General features: G+C 39.9%; 1 protein-coding gene across 2 annotated transcripts in view; it reads right to left on the bottom strand.

The window, feature by feature from the left end:
* Positions 1 to 3,812: 3,812 nt before the first annotated feature.
* Impg2 (interphotoreceptor matrix proteoglycan 2) overlaps positions 3,813 to 27,733 on the bottom strand; it is a 72,225-nt gene continuing 48,304 nt past the window's right edge. For both annotated transcript variants that reach the window (XM_031364715.1, XM_031364716.1), the window contains 10 exons: positions 26,291 to 26,535; positions 24,200 to 24,285; positions 18,637 to 18,943; positions 16,039 to 17,309; positions 14,852 to 15,071; positions 10,671 to 10,881; positions 8,338 to 8,526; positions 7,349 to 7,556; positions 6,290 to 6,369; positions 3,813 to 3,979 (listed from right to left, as the gene is read on the bottom strand). In XM_031364715.1, the coding sequence (XP_031220575.1) occupies positions 3,967 to 3,979; positions 6,290 to 6,369; positions 7,349 to 7,556; positions 8,338 to 8,526; positions 10,671 to 10,881; positions 14,852 to 15,071; positions 16,039 to 17,309; positions 18,637 to 18,943; positions 24,200 to 24,285; positions 26,291 to 26,535 (2,830 nt within the window). In that variant the 3' untranslated portion in view covers positions 3,813 to 3,966. The remainder of the gene's footprint in view (positions 3,980 to 6,289; positions 6,370 to 7,348; positions 7,557 to 8,337; positions 8,527 to 10,670; positions 10,882 to 14,851; positions 15,072 to 16,038; positions 17,310 to 18,636; positions 18,944 to 24,199; positions 24,286 to 26,290; positions 26,536 to 27,733) is intronic.

Here is a 27,733-nt window from a genome sequence, read left to right as displayed (position 1 = left end):
TACAAAGGAGGAAAAGCCTGCTCACTGAGGTTTCTGATTGCCAACACATTACACTGCTCTTAACTATTAACTGTTGATTTTCCTCTGCCTCTCCCATGTGGCCATATTTGCATCCCCTGTTCTCTTTAGACAGGTCACCAACTGCTCCTCTCTTCGAAAGACTGGTATCTAGCCAGCCCACCTAATCGTTCCTTAACCACTCATGACTCTTCATTCCGTTGATGTTTTAAGGATATGAGGAAAAAACTGAAAGTGTTTAATCAAGTTCAACAGAAGCCAAATCATCATTCAATGTCATTAACTATCAACACAATTCAGAAAGCAACTAGGCTCCATGTTCACTCATGTCTGTTTCTCCTAAATCCTCACTCCACAAAGATCAAAGAATCATTTTCATCTCCACACAGCATTTACACAATAGGTATCTTTGAATGGTGCTTGCAATTCAACTGTTGCTAAGAGGTAAGATTGTTTTTCTAATTGACAAGCAAAAGGCAAGTTCTTGAAAGACATGTTTATTACTAATGGATACATCACAGTTATATACATGAGAATTAATGAATCCTTATACATACATAAAGACTTAAATTTTTATTCTAATCAACTAATATTATGACTAGAAATGTTCAAGGGTAGTATAGTAAATTGAATTTGTTTGATCCCACATTGGATAAACTGCCGTAAATTGAAAAAGAATAGCATGCCATAAACCATACTACATATTAAGTATATATTAGGATATGTACATTACTGCTTAGGAATCATCAAGTAGTCCAGACATATATTTATACCTGTAGTCTCTTATACCATGATTTTTCCCCAATTAAGCCCTTAATCAAATACAAGAGAAAAAAATCAGGATTACTAATCATTTGGCCTGAGCTGTAGTAGTAACTACGTAGTTGAGAGAAGTGTTTTAATCAGTGGCTTACTATCCAGTGGGGAGTGGCTTCACTTGTCTCTTGTTGAGTTATAAGAACAGTCTACATATTACAAAATGCATGAATAAAAGAAATTTCCAGGCAATTATTTTTTACATCACCAACTATGTTATAATACCCTCCCATCTCCCCACCTTTAGACAGAGTACTTAGCAGTACACAATGCTCTCAGTTTAAGGACTGTAACCTTTACATCATTTTTCTGCATTGATTGCACACTAGGGAATAGAATGAGCTAGAATCCTGACTCACTGCAGCTGGGTTACTAATGAAGGCTGGCCCCACCTATTTCTACTTGGAATCATTGGAAACATTTGGGGGTGGGGAAAACTGACCCATATTTTTCTTGGCTAAAACCTCCCAATTTAATAAAGATAAGTTAGCCTCCTAAATCACCATTTCCTTCTAAGTAAGTTGTCTACTCTTCCTATTCCACTTTTGCTGACCTCGGAACTAGTGAAACTTACAGTCACTGATTTAAGAAAAATAAACGAACCAGGTATTTTATCCTGTAGCCATTTTACAACTGGCCTGAAGTAAATAATGAACTTCAAGATAGTTGTTGCAAACATGAAGGTATCCTCATACACAGCTTGAGTTAACAACGATCTATTGCCTATGTATCTTTAAATTAATTATCATGATTAATTTGCCTTTACAGCCTATCACCCAAATTATCCATTCAAAATAATCATAGGTAAAAAGAGAAAAACTTCCATTTTTAATTTCTATTTATAAAGAATGGATTTTTCCAACCCAGACAACTTTAAAAATATCTTGCTTCGTCCTGCTATGGTAGGTGGAATTTCATCTAGACAACAAGCATTTTACAAAAAAAGCAACAAATTATATCACTGACATTATGTGAGGTAGGTGCGTGCTGTTTTCCAAATTTCTACACTAGGAACTACAGAAGGTCCTAGAATTGCCCGTGACACTATCCTACCTCAGAAGCAGTCAGGGAGCATATCTGAGTCTTAACTTTGCCTGTCTGCACATCTAAAAAGCAGAGTATCTGTCCTGGTATTTTTCTAACACTCAGCCTTTCACAGCCCCATGATTACTTTTGCCTAAGACAAATAGAAATGATGTAAACTTCATGCATGGGTACCATTCCTGAAAGCTCAAAGAATAGGATATCACAATCATTTGCTCTCTCTGTTGTTATTAACCAAAAGCACCTTTGGGAAGGTATGGTGGTTTAAATATGTTTGGCCCACAGGGTGGAACTATTTGGAGGTTTAGCCTTGTTGGAGTAGGTGTGGTCTTGTTAGAGTAGGTGTGTCACTGTGGGCATGGGTTTTAAGACCCTCATCTTAGCTGCCTGAAAGCTAGTCTGCTCCTGGCTTCCTTTGGATGAAGATAAAGAACTCTCAGCTCCTACAGTGCCATGCCTGCCTGGATGCTGCCATGCTCCCAGCTTTGATAATAATGGACTGAACCTCTGAACCTCTTTTTTTTTCTTAGTAGCTGTTTATTGATCAATAGTTTAATATAAAGAGATTTTAGATCTTAAGATTTTTGCCTAGACAGAATCACAAGCATTACAAATATTCTCTTCTTTTAAAAAAAAAAGGTGGGGAGGGGGATGAACCAGAAGGAGATTGATCTACAAGTAGTGGCATTTGAAAATAAATTAACAAAAAAAAATTTAGTATTACCATTTATTAGTGACAAAGAAAGACTTAAGTTTACTTACATTTCATGGGTGAAAAGGTTCCAGTTAAACCAAGAGTGGAAGCAGGGCTGCGCCTGAAGCCACAATGCTTTCCACCAGGCTAGCTGACCTTCCTGCCCCTGTGCACACCAGCACCAGGTACTTGGAAGTTGGAATTGACTGTATTGGGCCCTCCAGGAACACCAGCCTGTAGTCCTCTGGACCCACAGGCAATGTCCTGTAGTGTGGTAAAAAAATCTACCTCCTCAAGAGAGACTCCTTTTGACAAAAGCTAGTCCTAATTAAATGCTGTCCTTAAAAGAGTTGCCTTGGTCATAGTGTCTCTTCACAGCAGTAAAACCCTAAGACAGAAGGAAAGAGTTTATTTGGCTTATAGGTTATAGTCTACCATAGAGGGAAGCCAAAACAAGACTTTGAAGAAGAAACCACAAAGGAAAGTGCTTATTGACTGGCTTCTTCTAGCTGGCTCTACCTTTCTTATGCAACTTAACTCCCCAACAACACCCCCACCCGCCTAGTATAGTACTACCCATTGTGGGCTGGAACTTTCTACATCAATTAATAATCAAGAAAATGCTCCAACTGATATGCCCACAGGCCAAGCTGATGAAAATAATTCCTCAATTTGCTTTCTCTTAAGGGTGCCAAATTGATGACCAAACTGTGGCCCATATTGACATAACTAATTTAATTTAAGAGTGTTGTGGTCTTGATCTGTGTGCTCAGGAAGCTCAAAAACAGTATAGAAGCAAGCATCAAACGTAAACAAGATTACTGCAGCTAAAGATGGAACTCAGCAATCTGTTCCAAAAGCCTAATTTTTATTTAGAGGAATATTTGGCTTTAAAATTACTTCAAGGTCCCCTCTATCTCGTTTGACTTTAACAAGTATGTCACAAAACAGTCACATTCTAAGCTTTACTCTTCGTTAGTCTCACTTTATGTTCTCACTAGAAAGCCTGGGCCATAGTTCTTAGAGATGCTCTCAAAAAGTCAGAGTCAGAGGCACTGCAGCCCCAACTCCAAGGTCTGGCTTTAGGTTTTTGGTTTGGTTCTGTTTTATTTGTTTGCTTTTAGAATATATTAGAAAATCAGAGATCACACCACTTTAAATTTCTTTCACCACATCTCTTGATATAGAAATAAAATCTGTCACAATTTTTTGCTACATTCCAAAAACTTAGGCTGCAGTGTTGGAATGAGAAGTGTGTCCCATGTTTACTTATTTATTCTTCAATGCATATTCTTCTTCCATCAGGATTCAAACTCCACAATAGTTAAAGAGCAGAAGTAACAAGCCTTCTCCATCTCCTTCTGATTGGTGTCAATAAAAACCAGGCATTTAAGTTAAAGATCCTCCCTGCCATGAGAAAATAAAGGGCAGTTAGCTGGAAAAGCAATAATGTACTGAAATATATTTCTACTACAGTGCATAACCAAGCTACAAGCCTAAAATCACCCATGCTTAAGTTTTCTTTACAGACTTTTTTATACTTTTCTAAATTTCTTAATCTTCTACAATGCCACATGTTTTTACTGATTCCTATACTAAACCCATTAACACATTCTGGAACTGTTTAGTAGCTAGCAACTCCTAAGTGGAGACGGCAGACTCTGTTTTGATCGTGTGCCTGAAGGTTGTCAAGGCTGTCTGCTCCCAATGAGCAATGCTGACTTTTCTTTTTTTTAAATTTTTGACACTTCCATACATGTATGAAAATACTTTCACATATGTAATGTGTTTTAATCATATTCTCTCTGTGTGTGTCTCTCTCCATCTCTCTGTCTCTGTCTCTGTCTCTCCATCTCTCTTTCTCTGTCTCTCCATCTCTCTTTCTCTCTCTCTCTTTCTCTCTCTCTCTCTTTCTCTCTCTCTCTCTTTCTCTCTCTCTCTCTTTCACACACACACACACACACACACACATTAACACACACTCCTCTCTCTTATCCCCTCCCACTCCCACCCAACCACTTCTTCCCAGCAGCCCCTCTGACATCTTCTTTTTTTCTGTTTCTGTGTGTATCACTAAGTTGAGCTACAGTTGCTTGTAAGAGCCTGAGTGGAAAGTTCTTTACTGGAATATGAGCCACTCAGCAGAACTTAGATCACTGGCATGAATGACACCCTCCATGGCAACCCTTAGCTGCCCATAATCCCTCAGAGGTGGTTGGGACCTCTTGAGACCTTCCTCCAATGTGGATCCTCCCTCTGAAGACTGTAGGGTCTGGATCCACTGGCCTTTGTTTCAGAGAATATTCTTAGTTAAATCATTGTTTCACAGATCTTTTTTTCAAAATATACTTTAATGCTATGCACTCCATCAGAAGAAATGGAAGCATGTAGTCATAATCCTTAATTAGAATGATTCCTTTCTTGCATTATCTTGATCCAAATCTGAAACATTTTATTTACTTATTTATTTACTGGATAGGGTCACATTATGCAGTGCAGGCTGGCTTCAAACTCTCAACATCTTGTCTCAGCCTTCCAAGTGCTGGGATTACAGGCATGTATTTTCATAGCTTGATCCAATAATATTTTAATTCAAGAAACACACTCAGGCCAACATCTCTGAAGGACTTACAAAGAATGTTGGGAAATAGTGCAACAGCATTCATATTATTTCTATTGGCTATTACTAAAACTGATCAATAAGCCTTGTTTTGGCTGGAGCTTCAGAGATGAGTAGATGTCCTAATTTAAAAGACAACTACTGGTGTGACATCACTCAGTAAGGTTGTCAGCACCTTCTCAGAGAGATTTTTATAAGCATTGCTACCATGAATATGAAATTTAAAAATCATCTTACTCAATCTCTTTGGTGACAATTTTTTCTATCAGAGAGAGGCTCTGAGTGAAGGAGCTGTATATTAAGTTCTGCTCAAAGCCTTAGTTGTTATCTTAACCCTAATTTTTTTCAAGGACATATGAATTCCTCTGACTTTGAACCCACCCATGAGAATCCAGAATGACCAAATACTAATATCAAGTGACAGTGTTGTCCACCACAGTTAGCTAATGCCCATAGACTCTCTTTAAAGGATAGCTCATTTTTATAATCTATATCTTATTGTAAATCCTGGAAAACAAAATCAAAATAGAGAATTACAAGCACTTGCCCAAGACATATGACTAAAGCAAGGAGAAAGAGACAGAATGAAACCTGATAAAAGCAAAGGACATGCTTAATAAAACATGTGCTTCAAAGCCTACTGAAAGTGTATGTAAAGGTAGAGATGGAAGATTATGTTGACATATGGCACACTTATGGATACTCCATAGAAACCATCTATGAAAGCTACTTTACAGCATCAGATTACTGGTGAGAATGATGGTAGGAAAAGAGCAATGATAACCCAGCCCAAGGCTCTAGGCAATATCAATGTGTTAGATTTTAATCTTCTCTGCCTCGTACTGTCAATACCATCCCTTAAGTAAAAATCATTTCTTCCAGGTTTCCCTTTTTCACATAAGAAACATGTGTCTTACTGAGCCATATGAAGACATAAGTGGGCTAATCTCTGAACAAGCATAAACTCTGAAGAATTTAATTAAGGTTAGTCATTAGCAAGACCCAACACATGAGCATTGGTTACTTGTTTATGCTGGCAGCATTACCTTTAAGGCAGGCAACTAAAGCTCAGCATTGGGGGCTGTTGTGACACTTACATTTGATGCTCTCTCACAAAAGCTGCAAACTCAGGATCATTAGCATAGAGTTCCAAAATCCTCATTCTCTCTTGAATTTCCTTAAATGAAGAAGAAAAGGAGGTATGTATTGCATTAGAAGAACCTTAGCAGCCTTTTAAAGTGGATGTAATTATTAAAAAGAATTTTGAGCTTCCGAGCTACCCAAGAAAGAGCTGTTAAGAAAGCTGCTCCTCGCTGAGGGGTTTGCAGCCCCTTAGGAGGAACAACAATATGAACTAACTAGCACCCTCAGAGCTCCCAGGGTCTCAACCACCAACCAAGGACTGCACATGGAGGGGTCTGATTGTTCAGGCAGCATGTGTATAGTAGAGGGTTGCAAAATCGATCATCAATAGGAGGAGAGGACCTCGGCCCTGTGAAGGTTCTGAGCCCCAGTGTAGGGAAATGCCAGGGCTAGAAAGTGGGAGAGGGCGGGGTGGCAGGCATGGGGAAGGGGGAGGCAACAGGGGTTTGTTTTTGTTGTTTTTGCTTGTTTCTTTGTTTTTCGGAGGGGAAACTGGGAATGGAGAAATTCGCGTGTAAATAAAGAAAATATCTAAAATAAAAAAAATAAAAGAAAAAAAAAGAAAGCTGCTCCTCCCTTTAGCAAAACAGAAGGCTCTACATATACTGTCCTAGGTGCCATATGTATGTTCTAGATACCATACTGGTAATGTAGCTTAGTGGTAGGGCACTTAGCATTCACAAAGCCTTGGGTTCAAGTCATAGCATAACCAAAAAGAAAAGAAAACTATTTCTGGGTAGATACTATGTAAACTGTTCTAACTCTAACATATATGTTCCTAAGGAAAAAATAAATAATAAGAGAATTTTCTAATTGTGGAAAAAGAAGCTCCTGTGTAGGGAAGAAGGACTGGCTTGAAGTTCAAATTTTAATGCCCTCTGCATATTCTGGGAGTGATCGCTAGGTACTAACTAACCTAAATATTTTCCATCGTCTCTCTAGAAAGCCATGCTATGCACATATACATGTTCACATAGACCAGCAATTCAGGAATAGCAGGAGAAGACGCCTACCTCTTTGGAAAGGTCGCTGCTTTCATACATCTGTCTGATTTCTTCTCTACTCAGACCACCAAGCACCTCTTCACTAGCAGAGCTATAGAAGGGGTGCTGGCTATAGGATTTCTCATACTGTTCACATCCAGCTAAGTAGCTCTCATATGCAGGGTTGTACTTCACAGCGTTCTCAACGGATGACAGGCTGTCAGGCTGCCTGCTGGAGCTGCAGAAAAATGCATAATTGATTAAGGCTCTCCTCTGGATGCTCAACTATGTGAAAGGCTATTTTTCTGGGACAGGGTTTCTGTTGGTGGAAAAGGAAGTGGACACTGATGTGGGGTTAAGGGAACTATGAGAAATGTCTAGATTAGTCTCAGGTGTCATCACTGCCCCTGCTTCATTCATCATAGTTCCCCAGCACCCGACACTCAATAAATGCTGGTTGGGAATTATGTCTGCCAGTGGATAGTATTTCATTAAATAAACACAGCTCCATCATTCCCAGAGCAACACCTATGAAATAATCATGTGTAACCACATAGAAAATCTGACAGAAATTCAAAAACTAGAGGACCAAAAGCCCTGGGCTTCAACTAAATTCAACTCAGGTCCATTATCTAAGCAGTGATTTTTATGCCATGACTTCTATTAATGCTGATGATGCAAAGAATTTGTTGGCCTCTGCCCTAGATAAGATTACAAGTCTATTGAAAACTCAGTTGGTGCAAATCTTAAGAATGATAGAAACGTGTCTTGGTGCTCTCAGAAAGACCCCAGAAGGGATTGTCTCCTAATCCAGGTCAGAAGTAGGAGAGATTCTAACACTGTGCCAAGATTCATTCATTCATAGACTACTTAGATTTCATCAAATGTAGCATCAGTTTGAAGATGTTTTCATTCAACTCCATAACTCCTTATTTTCCCCCAGGTCTTTGCCCAGTATTTGGTATATAGTAAGCAATGCATAAACAGGCATTCTGTTCCATGAGGAAGTTCTTACTTACCTGGTGGGCCTCTGCCTTTCTCTCCTGACATTCTGAGCTTGAATCGTCTTCACAAGGAAGAAGACGACAGCAGAAGCAACAAGGAGAAGGCTCACCACAGAGACTATAGTGACGCCTATGACAAAGGGCTCAGACACAAACTCCTCACAGTGTTGGCCTCGATACCACCAATTTGAACCAACCCGGCATCTGTAAAAACAGGCATCAAACTCATGGTCTGAATCACTTTGCTCAAAATGATAGCAAACAGAATCTTCAGTGGAATGGGAAAGGTGGATATATAAATTCTGATCATGTAAATCTTTATTAAGGACTTGAAGGGAGTACTGGGGCTATAGCCTAGTAGTGATGTGCTTGCCTAGTACACAGAAAACCCTGGGTTCCATTCCCAGCATAGCAGGAAAAGGAAAAAAAAATGCCTTGACATACGAGCTAAATGAGCATATGACAAAAGCCTATACACAGCACCCAATGTTGACCATCTTGAATGGCTATTGTTAAAAGGCTGATTAAAGTTTTAAAGACTTAAAAACTTGGGCTGGTGAGATGGCTCAGCGGGGAAGAGCACCAACTGCTCTTTGGAAGGTCATGAGTTCAAGTCCCAGCAACCACATGGTGGCTCACAACCACCGTAATAAGATCTGATGCTGTCTTCTGGAGTGTCTGAAGACAGTTACAGTGTACTTACATATAATAAATAAATAAATCTTTAAAAAAAAAAAAAAAGACTTAAAAACTTATCACATTCAGCCTTTTCATCAATAGAAAATAAAAATGCATGCCCAGGAAGGAAGTTAACTGTCGCCTAGTCACAGTTACTAACGGCTTCTGGAATGCAGCTTTTGACACCTTCCATGTCATCTCATAACTCTAAAGAGATCCTCTAAGTTCCAAGGCCACAGGCTTGTACAAAAAAAAAAAGTCTTCAAACACCAGAATAGTGAGCAAATCACTGCTTTGCAAAATAATGTTAATTTCCCTGGACATCAAGAAACTGTAATTGCCATTAGTATTCTATCAGTACCATTATATATTAAATATATTTTTTATTTATATATTTTATAAATATACATATAAGTATGTAAATATTTATATATTAAAACTTTATTACACAAAAGCGGTTGGATCACCTCCAGCTAGGTTCTGTTGGGGTGTCTACGGTAATGCTTATATTCACATATCAACGTCTTATTTACATTCCTCCTGCTTATTCCCAGCATTCCCTCCTCTTTCCACCATGTATCTGTGCTTATGTGACTGAAAGTCAATATGTTTGGAGGGTGTTTTGTTTGTTTTTGTTTCTTCGAAGATAGTGGTCAGGAAAGGACGGTCAGTCTAACTGGATCTATGCATCTGCAGCTACCGCAGTGGTTCTGATCTTACAAACAGAGCTCGGACTTAGAGAAGTATAGGTTTGCCATCACTTTGAAAACCTTCATACTTGTGTCACTTTAGTTTTGAATACTCAGTGTGATACAAGAAGCACAGAGTCATTAAAAGTAAAGTCAAGGGGCTAGAAAGATGGCTTTTGAACAGACAAGAACTCTTGGTGCTCTCATGGAGAGCCAGGATTTGGTTCCTAGAACAGGCATGTCAACCATCTGTAACTCCAGGCTCAGGGAATCTAACACCTTCTGACTTCTGTGGGCACCAGACACACATGAGATGCATGAAGTTGAATGTGGGCAAACACAACACATAAAATAAGTCTTAGAATTAAATCTGCTAGGCAGTGGTGGCTGACACCTTTAATCCTAGCACTCGGGAGACAGAGTCAGAAGCAGGTGGGGTCTCAGTAAGTTTGAGGACAGCCCTGTCTCCAGAGCAAGTTCCATATAGAACAGCCAGGGCTACACAGAGAAACCCTGTCTCAAAAATACAAGGGGAGGGAGGGAGGGAGGGAGGAAGGGAAGGAGAGAGGGAGAGGGAGAGAGAGAAGAAGAAGGAATGAGAATGAGAAGAATACAGCCCCCTTTCTTTGAATATTTACATATGAAGTGCTGATCTTACATATAAATCTAACATGAATGGTGATGATATCACTGAAAACAACACCCAGAGATCTCCAAATAATCCAAGTGTTCTCAGTAGGACACATTCGGAGGAGAAAAAAAAAAGTTTGTAGCTTTCTAACTGCATAAAATAATCCTAATGGCTATGTGATTGAGGCCTATCAAATGACCCAGTCTTCTCATGAGAATTAGACAGCATCCATCTAATCACCGTAACATACTAAACATTATTGTGATTGCCTTACAACTATACTGCCAACCCATTTTCTTCAGATGAAGTATTTATAGCCTTCAATGACAAAATCTCTAACTGTAACATACCTACAAATGGCTCCATGTCCAGGCATTATGTCACACTTTCCATCATTCAAGCAGAAGTCAGGCTGTAGATCACAGAGACTTTGACAAGGCAGGTCATCCACACTCATGTACCCAGGGAAGCATTTGCACTTTGCTTCTCCACTCCATGGATTTACCAAACACTCAGAAAATTCATTACAGGCCTGAAACTTGCAAGGGTTGGCGTCATCGCCTAAAGCATCAAACAAACCAGAGAATGATTCAAGGGAAGTCAGAGCACAGGAACTGAGATATACAAAGAAAGCTCTTCCCTCAAAGCACCATGGGAAAATCCCCACCCTGAATCATAAAGATGCACCAACACCTGACTGGTACCACCAAAAGTTTTGACTCCCCATAAATTAGTCTGTTTGTGTTAGATTTCTCTAAAACTTGGAGCCAAATAAAAAGTTATGATCTAGACAGGCCTCTACATGTAGAAACTTTAAAGTCCTTGCCAGGTAACTGGAGATCCAAATTCAACACATCAAGAGTCCTTCATTTCTACCAAGCCATTCAGCTATAGGCTACCTCTACTCTACACACACTGTTGTGTACCTGTCCCATGATATTAACATGGGATAAAAGCTAGAAAAAAAGATGGTGATATCCTTGTGGGTGGGGATATCCTAGAGGAGCCTTGGAAACAATCTAGATTTGTGGTAACTAATGATAGAAGAATATCCCTGTGCTTCCTCGTGCCATTCTGGGTAATATTTGGTCTTCAGTAACTTACTGTTTCACTGGCAGGAGAAGAGAAAAAGACAAAAATAATAACAATTAGGACAATAACCGACCAAAGGTGATGTGAGATATTAACTATGGTAAGGTTTATCATAGTCCCAGCATGTGTTCTTCCACAGTGAATAGCCATGGGTGAACAGCAAATGGGAAAATGGTGGCAGCGATGCTGAAAATAGAGCTTAATGGCTGGGAATGATCATAGACGTCTACATGGGAAAGTATGAAGTTTAGCTAGAAAGGATCAAAAAATAGCAGTCTCTTCATTTCCAGAAAAACTTTTTTTTTTTAAATCAGTAAATAATTTTCATTTTTCTGGAGCTTAAAGGCAATATACACAAGACCATGCCCTTGGGGTTCAGGGGACCTGCATCCCTGTCAGCTTTGTGTGGAGAGGCAGAACATAGTAAGTTAAATTGGGTCCCCTCAATATTTGCTCCCACTCTGAGCCTCAGAATGTGACCTTTCATGGAAATAGGGACTTTACAGAAGTAATAATGTCAAAAAGAAGTCATAACTGGGTTGGGCTGGGCCATTCATGACTGCTACCCTCTTAGAGGAGGGCGGACTGGACTCAGAGACACAGTCAAGAAAGAAGACCACATATAGTCGGAGGCAAATGCTGAACTAACAAGCCAAGGAATACCAGAGATTTTCAGCAAATATAAAAAATATGAAAAAGTAAGAAAGCATCTTTCCTGGAGCTTTCAAAGGAAGGACGTGTCCACCAATGAGAGCAAAATTTTTGGAAGCACTGAATGTGAATAAAGTTGGGTAAAATACAAGCTGATCACCATAGCCAATGCTGGTATAAAGCAACGGTAATAATTTAAAATGTACATGTAGTAGAGAAACTTGATCTGAAAAAAATTTAAACTTTGTGGCTACTCTATGGGAGTGTGGGGAAAAAGATATATTATCTCTTCTATAGACTAGACACTATGAGGCAAATGTGTTTATCTACTGTAATCCTTTTTGAAAAGAAGTTGATTAGAAGCTAAATATATAGCTCAGAGCTGAGCACCTGCCTAACCTGTGTGAGCCCCAGAACTCTGAAAGTGGAAGGGACATTGCCATGACAACAACAACAGTAAGTCATCACTGCTCATTTGTAGAGCTAGTGACATGCCTCCATATATTTGTTTAGTCCCGAGACTCCACTTTATTAAACATACAAGTTGGGTAATAGAATGCCCATATAATATATGAGTGATTTAGAGATCAAATGGCTTGTCTAAACTCCTGCAAATGATAAACAATAGAGTAAAGGCAAGAATTCTTGGCTTAATTGCTTCCTCCACACACTTCCTGGCAAAGGATATGCAAGCAGCCTCAGAGAGCTCATGTGACAGGAGAATTGGATATTGGGAGACTGGCTAAATTGTTTTCCTCATGTGCAATGAATAAAGGTCCTTCATGGATTTCAAAGGAAAGAATGTTTGCTTTTTATCCCTGCTTAAAAATATAAAGGGTCTCATTTTCAAACCAGTTTGAGAATAAAAGGACTACAGAAGTATGACCATAGATATTCTACCTGATTCCTACTCAAAACCACCATACCCTAGTATATGGAAGGGAAAAATAATATAAAATTTCAGGCTGGCTTCTACAATATTCTACAATATTTAGAAGAGCATCAAGCTCTTCTAAACAAAATCAGTGGTTCCTTTTGTACATGCACAATATTTCCAAATACCTTCTCAGGTACTTTAAGCACCATGCAAAGGTCTGACTAAGTGCTTACTACAACAGACATTCTCAGTCCTTCCAGAAAGTGCAACTGGGAAATGGTTACTAAGCACTGCTCACACAAGTCAACATACATGCTAAACTCTGCAGAGGAAGTAACCATAATGTTAGAGAAAAACAAACATTACAGGATAGGTCCAGCATAGAGTATGGGGGTCGCTAGAAGCAAGATCTGAACCAAAGGCCTAAAGTAGATGGTAAGGCAAAAGACTTTGTCAAAAAGGGTAGGAATGTCCAAAGCCTTTAAGGAGACAGAAAGATTTGAGTATCTGAGGAACTAAAACACACAATTTGACTGGAATATGGTAAGCCAAAAGGTTAACTTCACTGGGTAATATTGGGAAAGAAGTTGGGGTTCAGCCTTGTAGCTACTGAGCCAGGTAACCATTGATACACAGACAGCAGCCAGGTAAAATCATTTAAAAGCTGCTGTCTGGAGAAGAGGCAGATGGAGGTCCCAGAGCAGTAGGAAAAGCAATCCATATGAGACAGGATGTTCATTTGTATATACCAGTAACCATGGCAATAGAGACAAGAGCCTAGATTTGGGATATTTTAGAATTCAGTATTAATATAAGTTTGGTGACTAGTTGAAAATTAGGGTGATGGAAACTATGGAATTAAGAGTGGCTTTCCAGATTGTCTAGGTTTCTGTCCTAAGCAGCTGAAGAGATAAGTATTCCACTGATTGAGAAGGAGAAGCACAGGTTAAATGGAGAGTGGGAAGATACACAAAAGAAGAGTTCACTCTTAAGTACATTCAACATAGTACACACAGAATACATCAAATGCACTCAAGCAGGGTTTGTCAAGCAATTAAATAATGCATCTGGTGCTTAGAAGAGAAGCTTCGCCAGTACAGAGAAATATGGAAAGTGAAGCATGCCCTGGTGGTATGAAGCTCAGATCTGTAATTCCAACTACTTCAAAAGATGAGACGGGATTGCAAACTTAAGACCTGCTTGTACTGCAGAGGAGTTCAAAGACAACCTGGACAACCTCAGTGATACTGTTTCAACAGTAAGAAAGACAGTGATGGTTTGTCCGGAATGTGGGAGGCCCCGAGTTCAGCCACCAGTACCATATACCGAACTGCACAGCGATCTGTGCATAAAACTTAAAGGGAATCAATTTAGGAACATAAAGTGTTTGTATATGAAAGAAGAAAGGGGGCTGGTGAGATGGCTCAGCAGGTAAAAGCATCGACTGCTCCTCCGAAGGTCCTGAGTTCAAATCCCAGCAAGCACATGGTGGCTCACAACTACCCATAATGAGATCTGACGCCCTCTTCTGGTGCGTCTGAAGACAGCTACAGTGTGCTTATTTATAATATAATAAATAAATCTTTGGGCTGGAAAGAAGAAAGAACACATTTAGGGTCGTGACGACATAAAAGTAAAGCAAATGAAGGTCCCATGGATAAGTGAAAGAGTAGGAAAGAATGTGTTCAAAGGGAATGGGTGATGAATAACAATGGTACCACTGTTTACTCAACATTTTGAGATATCCCTGAAATGTTTATTTTACTAATTTTCAAGATGTGGGACTGTGTGTGACGTAGTACCTTTTCTTTGTACGAGTGTCTGACTTACTTTGGCTCAATGAAAAAGAAAACACACAGAAAACTCTACCTAGATCCTATGAAACTCCTCAGTGACATGCACTATCCCTACCTGATTCCACATCCAGGGAGTACTTGTCGATAGCCAAGTTCATGGTTTGGTAGGCAGTGGTACAAAAGTCTTCCAGAATCATATACATGGCGTTGTTGACGTTAGGAGGGACAGACTCGGTGAACTTCACTCGGCTGTTTACCACAATGCTGCCATTTCTGAAGTTCAGGATTTCTAAGTTCTGGAACCCTGACAGATTTGACTGGAGATAGGGAACCAGCTGCAAATGACAAAATGGTCACATTTACCGCCAAGGCTTACCATTTTGCTGAATACATGCCAGAAAGACAATAAAACATACAAAGGCAGGCAAAAAGATGCTCATATGAAAAGTTTTTCCTTTTTAGTATGTATTCAACTAGATGAAAAACCTTCTGTCCCTGCAGGACAACATGTAAAAGTAATGGGGTGAAAGAAATAAAGTATCAAATATTCTTCATATGTATAACTAGATTTAACACACACACACACACACACACACACACACACACACACACACATATATATATATATATATATATATATATATATATATATATATACTGAATAGCTCTTCCCAGAATATACGTATATACAGATAAGACATAAAATTTCAGAAGATAGAATAGACTAGTGGATTTGGTGATGATAAACAGGGGCTTGGATATAGTGCTTAATGTGAGCAAATTACAATGACATGTATGGATCCAATGCCATAAGAGAACCTTTATTTCATACACCAACTAGAAAATAAATGGTTTAATTACATAAATAAAAAAATATTGTGAGATTTTACATAGTGATATTTAGAAACCTTATGGAACTCATAAAGCATTTTAGATGTTCAGAGCTTATTTACTCTGTTTCACTGATGGGCTCCCACAATGAAGATATGAACATCCACAAAAGGTGGGTCTCGCAATGAGTTTGAGATCTCCTTTCAGATTTCCTTTCACTCTCAGAATTCCTGTTATAGAATCTTCAGCATCTAACCTGTCACATCACCCTGGTGTCATGTTTCTGTTTCCAATTCTGAAATGCACCTGTCTTACTCTTCTCCTATCACCCCACAGCCATGATGCTACCTAAGGATGACAGAAAATTCATGCTCATGGAAAACCCCTTCTCCAGGCTCAGACATAGTGTGCTGAGGTGGGAAGGGAGTCCTATATAGCTACTAATGTTCACATCTGCCATTCTATGCTTACCAGTTCTAAGAATCTCTGTTCCAGGGCTTTATATTCCAAAGAGTTTTTGTTAAACAGGTCTTCTGAAAACAACATGTTTGTGACTCGGAGGCTGAAGAAAACCACCAGTGCTCCTGCAGTCTGGGTGTGACTCAACGCACCTCCTTTTGTGGGCTGAGCTGCAATAGGCATCTCTGTGTAGTGAACACTGGTACTCATTTCCACATAGCTGTCAACCTTGCCATTTTGTTCTTGGGTTAGCTCAGGCTGATAGTAATCTGTGCCTACCTGATCTAGTTCTAATGAAATATCCTGGACTGCCATTATAACTTCATCCTCTAGCGGGATGGAGTGGGTGGTTGGAGGCAATTCAGTAGACTGTGTCATGGAAGCTTTCAACCAGAGTCTGTCAGTGGTCTCTGGTGTGCTTGCCAGTGTGTCTCTGAACGATGTCCCTAAGGAAGAAGTTCTTGTTGAACCTATGTCCGATTCTGGCAATATGGTCCACACAGGCTGCATATCTGGCCTTGCCATTGAAATCTCACTGTCAAGTCCTTTGTGACTGGATGATTCTGTTTGTACCATATCTTCCTTGAGGAGGCTATTCACCTCATCTGTTTGCTTGGTGGAAGCAGAGGTTGCTATGGTTTCCAGTAAGAAGGATGCTTTGGTAACTGAGTAAGAATCAATGTCTGGTACATCTGAAGTGTGCTTTGAAAAAATTAGAGATGTAGGTTGAGTTGCAGACTCTACAAAGATGGGTATAGTAGATATAACATGGGATTCTTCCTCTGCAAACCTGTCTCCATATCTATGTCCTGAAGGTTCAATAATTTGTTCTGTGGCATCTACTTTTCCATCTATATGTAATTTTTCTATACCCTCAGTTGGTAATAGTGCATCCTGCTCTTCAGACCATGATTTTAACAGTGGTTTAGTGGTCTTCTCTAATGAAGTCTCACTCCATAGCCAATCAATCACATCTACATTTTTCCCAGACCCAGAACCCAGGCCACTTTCAAATATGAAGTCCTTTTCCACAGATGTGTCTGGAAACCATGGGCTCACTTCCAACTGGTCTGAGATTTTGGAAGCCAAGGAGTCCAAGCCAGAAAGTGTCGTTATGTCTTTAGCAAGGTCTTCTATAACAGAAGAGGTCAGATGTGGTGAAGATGTCAAGAGAGTCATGTCAGAGTCTTCCATGGGTGGTACTGTTTCTTTTGGCACAGGTTGAATTAATGAGCTTGAAGGCAATACATCAATAGAAGCATCTTCTAATTCTTCAGTGGTGGCTAATTATAAAAAAATAGTTTTCCATTAGTTAATCTACAAATGAAAACCCAGTTCTCCAATAAAACTAGCTATCTATTTTCTCCAGTTACCAGGGACAATGGCTGACCTTATCTGCACTGCAGAAAGGTGTGATTATAAATTCATAGCATGTAATAAGTATTACTGAATATAATCCCCACCTCTAAGGTAAATTCTTGACAATTGAAATAATCCTCAAGCACTTGACTTTTTTTTTCCAATGAAAATGAAGAATCAACCGAAATTTAAAAACACAGATTAAACTAGAACACTAGAAATTTAGGGAGATTTTTTTTTCTGGAAATTGTGTTTTTCTCTCTCTCTCTTCTATGGTAATTGTCTATCATCCTTCAGATTTCCCCCATGTTCAAACTTCTAGACCCAATATTTTTATCTTTATTCACTTTATCTTTCACACATACAGCCCATCCTACAATGTAGTTCTCAACCTTCCTATTGCTGCAACTCATTGAAACATTCCCCATGTTGTGGCAATCACAAACAATAAAATTATTTTCATTGCTACTTTATAACTGTAGTTTTATTACTATTATGAATCGTAATTCAAATGTCTGTATTTTCCAGTGGTCTTAAGTGATCCTGTAAAAGTGTTGTTTGACCCCTAAAGGGATTACACCCACGAGTTGGCAAACACTGACCTAGAGGATTAACTATTTCATTTCTATCACTCTCTCTTTCTGTGGTTTTCCTAGCTCCTATTCTCCTCTCCTCAATATTACCAGAGTTGCCCCATAATTAATCTTAAGATTTATTGGAATAATCTTCTTTGATGCAGTTCATGACATTAAAGCAGGCAAAGTATTTTGTTAGTAATCATCACAGTAATTATATATTCTTCAATATGACTTCAAAATATCTTTTTAATCAATCTCCACCTCACTTCCCCAAGTCCATTTGTTAAGATACAATGATTTTGCAGGGCGGTGGTGGTGCACACCTTTAATCCCAGCACTTGGGAGGCAGAGACAGGTAGATTTCTGAGTTCAAGGCCAGCCTGGTCTACAGAGTGAGTTCCAGGACAGCCAGGGCTACACAGAGAAACCCTGTCTCGAAAAACAAAAAACAAAAAAACAAAAAACAAAAAACAACAAAAAAAAAAAATACAATAATTTTTATTTTCCAGTCAGAATGATCAAATTTGATTTTTTTTTCCTTCTCTCACTCAGGTTTCCCAAGCCATTTTCTCCCTAATGAATGCTACCATGTTTTCCTCTTCACTATAATCTCTTCAGAGCCCTTGTCCTCTGATTCAGTAAAAGATTATGAAAAGTGATTAAAGTTTCTCACCGTCTTCTAATATGGGCGATCCAGAAGTCCTTCCGTCAGGAGCCACAGGCAAGTCAACCTGAAGCACTGCTGGGGTAACAGAATGAAGAGTCAAGCTGCTACCCCCTAAACCCTCTGGGGAAGAACTGAGGACCACCTTCGTGGGAGAAGCTAACTTGGGTGTAGACACTACATCACCCAAAGCACTTTCTGACCAGAGTTCCCTGCCAGTGGCTGAGAGAGAACTGGAGCTGAAACCCAGTGGTGAAATGGTGGTGGTGGTGGTGGGTTCATCTGCTGAGGGCCATTCAGCTTGAAGGGTATTATCCTGGGGAGGGAGAAAAAGGCTCAATCATATCATAGAGAAAAGAGAGACAGAAATGTCATATTGGATGGGAAAAACACAAGTTCTCTTGAAGCAAGTATTGTGGAATCAGACCCCATGTTAGCTAGTTACTAGTCTGAAAATAGACTGAAAAACCTGAGTATCCTCTCAAAGTCCACCTGTAAAAAGGCTGGGTGAAATAGCATATTTGGAAGACTCTAAACAAAGTGAATCCATGAGAGAGAATACTGGTTCTTTGGCTTTGAACGTTTCGTTTTCCTCATTTTAGCTTAAATGACTTTAAATACACAGAAGTTGGCTACATGAGCAACTTCCTGGCAAAGATCTAAGCATACTGCCCACAGTAGGAAAGAATAATTAACAGTTTTAGCCATCATTTTAAAGATTTTTAATTAGGGGCCTTTATTTTTATGAAAAAATAACATATCACAATTTTGGATGGTTGTCTCAAATAAGAAGCCACACCTATGAAATTGTCACATGCCTCAAAATACACTTTTCTCTCTCCCCCAACTTTGTATTAATATAGTGATAATTTTACTTCAACAGTTGGTTTCAGAAATAGAAAACAGATGGAAACACAACCCTTGAACATTCTATTGTTAAATCTTATTTTAAAAAAATACTATGTAAAGGAAATTAAACAATGATATTAATAAGTAAAAGTCATGGCATTTGTGGGAGTTTATACAGTTTAATCTATGATGGGCATTAGCCTGAAAAATAATATCCCTATTTTAAGATTTCTTTATTTTTAGTTTATATGTGTGAATATTTTGCCTGCGTATATGTAATGTCCACACGCCTGGTACCCATGGAGGCCGGAAGAAAGTACTGGATTCCCAGGAACTGGAATTAGGAACAGTTGTAAGCAGCTATGTGGGTACTGGGAACTGAACCCAGGTCCTCTGCAAAAGTATCAAGTGCTCTTAACTGTTAAACCATCTCCACACCACTAGAGTCCCACATTCTAATAAGCTAAGTTTGCTGGAGTAAAATGTACAATATGAGGCAAAATGCATGTGCATGAAGGAGGAAACCAAAGACCATCCTCAGACAGTGATGTAAAACAGCAAAGGAGGTGGAGAGGAAGAGAAGGGTCCAAAAATGGGGGATAAAACACAATCCTCTTGGGGAATCCCCAATTATTGTGTACCTAAAAAGAGTAAGAGTTGGTTTATTGAGTCAGGCCAGTAGAGGGGATCTCATCAGGGAGACAACTTTCATATAGCCAACCTTCGCAGCTTGGGAGCTGAGGACTATCAACAGCACAGTTAGCTTTAGGTAACTGCTCAGTGTAGGCAGCTTGCAATTGCTGATCTGTGTGCAGAGCACCCCTGTGTAACTTAGCAGCACATGGATGCACGAAGCTGCCTTGAATTTTGCTTAAAATGTCTAAGTTATTCTGAATTGGCTTGATGGGGAGACTAAAAGTTTAATTAATAAATAATAAAACGACAAATTGTGATGCTGTAGTGAAAGAAAAAAGAAATCAAAAAAACAATACTAGCTTGTTAAAGTCTTGGAGAATTTATCAACCCGTTCTTCAGGAATGGGAGGAGAGGGAAGTATACGTGGATATATCAACTAGGAAGACTGTAGAGAATCATGTAATCCAATCATGGCATGCATATTATAGGTTAAAAAAAAAAAAAAAAAAAGATATCCACAGGAGCAAAACAACAAAGTCAGTGTTCTGGTTTTCTCCATACTGTTGTTTCTCCTAGTAGAGCTGAGATGGGTAGTTGCCCTATTTTTGTATCAACACATGTTTCTAGCAACAAACTCATCTCATGAATTTTTTTTAATTCAGTGTTTAAAGGTATATTGGCTAATTTCACTGGCACTAATTTCCATGGGAAAACGTTCTAGTTCTAAAGAAAACATAGTGAAAACCAAGTGATTTTCACAACCAGGATGCCGGAAGCTTCCAAATCAACATTCTTACCTCTAAAAGAAGTATAAAATGTTAAATGTGGTTAGTAAATGTCACTTCTCTAATAAAGTAAAATGTCACAGAAAGGAGGTGAGCAAAAGATAACTGTGCATTTTATTTTATTTTTTATTAGATATTTTCTTTATTTACATTTCAAAAGATATCCCTCTTCCTGGTTTCCCCTCCGAAAACCCCCTATCCCCTCCCCACAACCCCTGCTCACCAACCCATCCACTCCTCTTACTAGCCCTGGCATTCCCCTACACTGGGGCATAGAACCTTCACAGGACCAAGGGCCTCCCCTCCCATTGATGACTGACAAGGCCATCCTCTGCTACATATGCAGCTGGAGCCATGAGTCCCTCCGTGTATACTCTTTGGTTGGTGGTTTAGTCCCTGGGAGCTCTAGGGGTACTGGTTGGTTCATATTGCTGTTCCTCTTATGAGGCTGCAAACCCCTTTAGCTCCTTGAGTCCTTTCTCTAGGTCCTCCATTGGAGACCCTGTGCTTAGTCCAGTGGTTGGCTAAGAGTATCCACCTCTGTATTTGTCAGGCACTGGTAGAGCCTCTCAGGAGACAGCTATATCAGGCTTCTGAAAGCAAGCACTTGTTGGCATCCACAATAGTTCACGGACTGACTAGACTAGCTCATCAGAGAGCTCTAGTGACTCTGCTGTACCCTTGTTCCAGCACTGGGATCATGGGTGAGCACTGTCACAACCCACTTTTTTATGTGGATGCCGAGAATATGGACAGAGTTCTTCATGTTTGAGTTGCAGGCACTTTATGGACTGGCCTGTATTGTCATCTCCATATCTTTAAATTGTGTTTTTAAAATACCATCACACAGGCAGTGGTCGTGCACGCCTTTAATCCCAGCACTTGGGAGGCAGAGGCAGGTGGATTTCTGAGTTCGAGGCCAGCCTGGTCTACAGAGTGAGATCCAGGACAGCCAGAGCTGTACAGAGAAACCCTGTCTCAAAAAACAAAAACAAACAAACAAACAAACAAAAGATTGCCCTAAAATACCATCACAAATATCTAGAGATTGGGAAAGCCCCAAGATGGTGTGATAAGGAAAAGCAGAGCTGTGGGTCACTTTGCCTCTTCCTGCCTCTACACCACAGATGGTCTTCCAGGAGAGGAAGTATCGTGATGAGACGAGATAGGGCAGAGGTTCCTCCATCTTGTATTCCAAGACCATTTCCAAGATTAACTAGAATCTCGTTTCCTTGAGGGAGAATCCTATGGAAAACTACCCAACTAGGTTTTAAGAATCAAAGGTCAGGATGCTCTGGACGACTTATCCTAGTCTTCGTTAAAACTGCTTCTTTGTGTAGCACCTCCTCCAGCAAACCGTTCATCTTAGCTGCCTGTTTGTGCAGAGCCATTACCCCTCTTCCAGCTGGCTGATCTTAGCTCCTGTTTAAACTGCTTGCTTCAAACTGCTTACTCTGTGAAGCCCTCAGCCGTTGCCAAACAGGATGCCTGGACATGGTCTCTGCCTTTAAAATCACCATGTCCTGGACTGTTCTGTACACTCAGGGCCACACCTGGGTCCCTGAACACTTGGGTGTGGTCCCAGCTGGCTGAAATAAAGACTTAATTGGCTATACGCTGTCTGAGTGGTCATCTCTGGTGAGTTCCCCATAACACTATGTCATCTTATTTGTTTAGAAATCTGTCTACTACCAGTCTGGAAACTTCTCATAGAAAGGACCACACCTAATTCATTTTAGTTTCCCTGGTACTTGGCACATGAAAAGCACAAAATAAATATATTTCAATGGAGAGGTAAACAAGCACCAAATTAATGTGCCATCCACCCCAAACCATTCTCTCTGAAACAGCTCTCAGTGAAAAAATCATTTCCTAGGATTCCACACCTCAAAATTAAGTTGCTCAGAAAACAGATAGCTATACAGATCAATGGTCAAATAAGTATGCTTTCTATATTTCCATTGTTGTCCTGAAAACGTATACTGACTGAGCAAGCTGTATTTGTGTATTTAGAAGTGTGTGTGTGTGGTGTGTATGTGTAGTGTGTGTGTGTGTATGTGTGTGTGTATGTGTGTGTGTGTAGTGTGTATGTGTGTGTGTGTGTGTGTGTGTATAGCAACAATTAAAGGAAAAGATAAACTGGAAAGAGAACAAGGTTGGTTCATGGGGGAGTTTTGAGGAAAGGAAGGAAAGAGGGAAGTGTTATAATTTTAATCTTGAAAAAAATTTTAAAATATTTCCCACTGCAGTACTAATGCCAAGAAACAAGTATTTCAAACAGCTGGTATGAAACAAACAAACAAAAAAAGACATCTTAAGAAAGCAAGAATGTGATTTGTGGGTGCTGGATAGGAAGAGAGTCCCCCCTCCTGTGTCCCTGTGCCCAGGAGATCACTGAACCACGTTCATACAAGGAGTCCTATGTTGTCACTGGGGATACCATCTTTGCTGCCTGAGCTGCAGTTGAGGAACTATTTTCTTCTCTCCCCAATATCTCCCTGTAAGTGAAATGTGGAGGGGAAAGAGAACAGCAAGAACAAGGGAAAGAGTCATTCCCCGCGTTTATGTGCAAATGGAAATGCTTCATTCCAATTTAAAGGGAGGGTTGTAAGCAGAGGCTTCTTTAAGTAAAGAAGCTTGGTAGTGACCTGAGTTCAATGCCCTAAACCCACAAGAAAGCAGAAGAGAACCAACTTCCCACCATTGTCATCTGACCGCCACACTTGTGTCACGGTGTGTGCATACTTGTGTGCATCCCCCACATATGTTATGAATACACACACATATAATAATAATAAGCAATGAAATTTACTTAAAAGAAGTGCTAATTTTAGAGTTCCTCTTGTTTTTCAGCTAGTCAATTTCTTCACTCTTTTTTCCTCCTCCATACACTATTATACTGCCATATCTCAACTTGCTTTAATATCTACAATCCTTGACATAAAATGTCTACTCTGTACTTATGAACATCAATTTGTATCTTTCTATAAAAAAATGATTTCTAGGAAACTTAAAACAACTCAATATGCACTCACAGCTCCATTATCCCCAAACAAGTATGAGTAACAAACAACTTTCCCCCATGTGTGAAGCTTTGGCAATGCAGGCTTTATTTATCCATTGTGGAAGGGTCAAGTTTTCTGAACCAATGCTTGGTCCCCTGAGCTTAATGATCCCAGGACACGCAAAAGAATACTTGAAATGGGAGCAGCTTGGGAAACTCATAATACCAAAGTAAGCAGGAGAGGTTGCAAAGGAGAGAGGTTTCAGGGCTGGGGCTGGGGTAATGCACCAAGGCTTACCAGAATAGAAGATGTTGTCACCTGAAGACTTGAACTTTGGGTGTTCCAAACTATGTCTTCTGTTTGGGGGAGCAAAACTCCTCTCACTGAGAAAAGACCATGTAAGACATCAGTTCTGAGACACTGCTGTGTTTGAGATCCACATACAGCAGCCCTTGTCCACACACTCAACTGCAGGAAGAGGCTGCTCCAAAAGTCTTACAGCAAATTAGCATGGCTGACCCAAACTGCTATACTCACAAAACTCAGACCTTCCAACTCTGAGCTGCAGCCTGATTGAATTAGTGTCCAAACAAAATGCAAACCAAACTTAGAAATCCATATCACAGAACAGGCTATGGGCCAATCAAAAAGTTGAGCTTCCATGAGATCATGTTCAAAGAAGGGCATGGTTCTCAACCTTCCTAATTCTGTGACCATTTAATGAATGTGGTTCCTCATGTTCTGGTAACTCCCCCACCACACACACCACTATAAAATTTTTTGTTGCTACCTCATGACTGTAATTTGTTGCTGTAATGAATTGTAACATAAATATCTGTGTTATTGGATGGTCTTTGGTGACCCCTGTGAAAGGGTGTTTGACCATCCAAGGGGTCATGGCCTACCAGTTGAGAACCACTGAAATAAGGCAGAAGCTGGGTTTTAAATAATCAATCCCTCTCTGTACTTTGCTCCTGTTTCTTTTTTGTCACTTACAGTTTTCTATCCACAAACATTATCTAACCATGCAGCAGTTCTAGAGTGTGGCAGAACATGTCTTGGGTCTCAGGACAGCATCACTCATAAATCATTCTTTGATCAATTGGAGTGTGACATTTAATTTATCCTAACCTCTTCCTCTAAAAATGAATCACTAAGGCCAGCAAGATGGCTTAGTAGGAAAGCCAGACAACCTGAGTTCAACCCCCAGGATCCAAACGGTATAAGGAAAGAATAGACTCTCACACATTGTCCTCTGACCTCCACACATACACTGTAGAGTGAAACATGCCCAAAGAAAGAAAAAGAGAGGAGGGTAGAGGGAGGGGAGAGGAAGGGAATAAGGGAGAAGGGGGGAAGAAGGGGAGAGGAGGAGGAAAAGGAGAAGGAGGGGGAGGGAGAGAGAAGGGGAGGGAGAGAGAGAGAGAAGTTTAAAGACATCATTATGCTTCTCATTTCTCATTTTCCACTTTAGCAACTGATCTCTTTCCTATTTTCTCCCTTCAGTAAAATACATTATGCTGGGGCTGCTGAGATGGCTCAGCGGCTAAGAGCACCGACTGCTCTTCTGAAGGCCCTGAGTTCAAATCCCAGCAACCACATGGTGGCTCACGGCCATCCATAATGAGATCTGACGCCCTCTTCTGGTGTATCTAAAGACAGCTACAGTGTCCTTAACATATAATAATAAATAAATCTTTAAAACAATCTTTTTAAAAAAATGCATTGTGCTGGATGTTTTCAAGGTTAAAGGACCCATAAAGTGAAGACATCATAGCAAAGCAAACAGAAACTAAGCATTGACAACAAATAAGTTAGAACTCTTTGTCTCTGATGAATTAAGATGATGCAGTAGCTTGACCATAAGCAAGCTTTGCCCTGGGATGGCTGACTGGAAGACCATTCTATCCTCCAAACCCACAGGGGTCCCCTCTCCTTTATGATTGCAGCTCAATCTGCTCATTAAGACCCAGGATGGGCTGTCCATAGCCATTGCATCCAGCTCTCTCAGCCAGCTTTTCCTCCTCTATTCCATTCCTTCTACTGACTCCTAAGCCTTAACCCAGTGCCCTTTTTCAACAGCTCACACTATGGTACCCTTGCAGCACCACAGCCTGTTTGATTCACATTTTCAAGCTCTACTGTCCTTTTTCTCGCACTTTGTTCCCATCCCTTTAAACTATTTCCAATTGCCGAGCTGTTCTCTGCTTGCCCTTCTCTGAGACCTTCTATGGAGAATATTGCAGGAAGCCCATGACTAATCTATCCCAAATGACTGTAGGGCTGAAGCTCCATTTATCAGGACAGGTCCTGTCTTGTGCATCTTCACCACACTACATTGAAAAAGGAAAACCACAGGAGGACATTATGAGTGATTTTTCAACTCACCATTGATAAGCTGGAGAGACTTGGGATCTGGATTCAAAGAGGAATTTCCCATCAAAAAGTTCTGGTGCAGTGTCTCAGCGATATAATCTCTGAAGTTACTAATTGTATAGACAGCAGTGGGTTTATCATCCAGCTCTACTAGGCCATGGTTTTCCACCTTGTTGGAGTGAAGGCTTATGAGGTCCCAGGTGGTATTGCTGATGGCCTCGCCATTGAAGGTAACTGCATAGTGAACATCTATCCCACTATGGTAACAGAAGGATAAATTAAGTTCCACTAAGAAAGCACAAAGAAAGGCACTTGGGTATAGAAAGAGCATTAGGCATGGATTCCATCAACATTCTCTGTAGACTCTGAGCAGCCCCTGGCACTTCTTCCCCCTTGCCAGAGAATGGAAGGTCGTAGCTTTAATAAGATGAGAATTCTAAGAAAGCCAGAGTCAACCCTGCCACATTATCAGTTCTTTGTGTCCCACATTCTCAACAGCTTCCCTCAAAGTCAACTCCCTTCTTTTCACTAATTCCTATCTTCCTTCTTTCCCTGTGTGAATAAATGTCTTTGGAGCAAATACATAAGTAGAGAGACTGGCAGGGTAATTAGAACTTTAATGATATGGAGAGGCTGAAATAGTACAAGTCCAGAGCAAAATTAATAGTATTTATTGCCCACCTCTGTGTGTGTGACCTGACACCTTCGTTACTATTAGATAAGTTCTTTGGAATGTACAAACAGATCTCTTAGCTCCCACCAACCCCAAAGTTAAGAAAACAGAGATTTCCCCCACTTTGTTGTAACCTACCTACCATGACTGTATTTAACATATATGTTGATTTATGGCTTTCTTGTTATGATAATATGAAAATTTTATGAAATTACTGTAATATTGGAATATGGAATTTGCTGTAACCCAAATCTATGTTCCCAGGCCATGGTCACTTATATTTTGGGTCCAGAATGAGCTATCTCTTATCCTCTTTGAAAGATGTTTCTTGCATCAAGACCTGTTACAATTTGTACTTCCCGTTTAAAAAAGATATACTAGTTCACTAAGATGGATTAGCAAATGAAGAAGCTTGCCACCAAGCCTCATGGCCTGATTTTAATTTCTGGACCCATGTAGTGTGAATGAAAGAACCAACTCTCATAAGTTGATTCTAAACTCTATATACATTCTGTGGTATACACACATACATAAGCATAACACACACACACACATAAACACCTTCTAACTACTCCCCAAAAGAACACAACATTTTTCTCATATCTCCTTATTGTTGTTATCAAAAAAATAATTTACTAAACCAGAGCTACTTGTTGAGAAAGAAAATTTTTCAACCTTTTAGCAAGAAGTTAAATGTAGAAATAAAGCAACATATTTTTCAGATATAGATAGGTAGGTAAGTAGATGGATGAATGGAGAGAGAGAGAGAGAGAGAGAGAGAG

Source organism: Mastomys coucha, unplaced genomic scaffold (genome assembly GCF_008632895.1).
Source record: "Mastomys coucha isolate ucsf_1 unplaced genomic scaffold, UCSF_Mcou_1 pScaffold12, whole genome shotgun sequence".
NCBI classification, from domain to species: Eukaryota; Metazoa; Chordata; class Mammalia; order Rodentia; family Muridae; genus Mastomys; species Mastomys coucha.
This window is presented reverse-complemented; position numbering and strand designations above follow the sequence as displayed.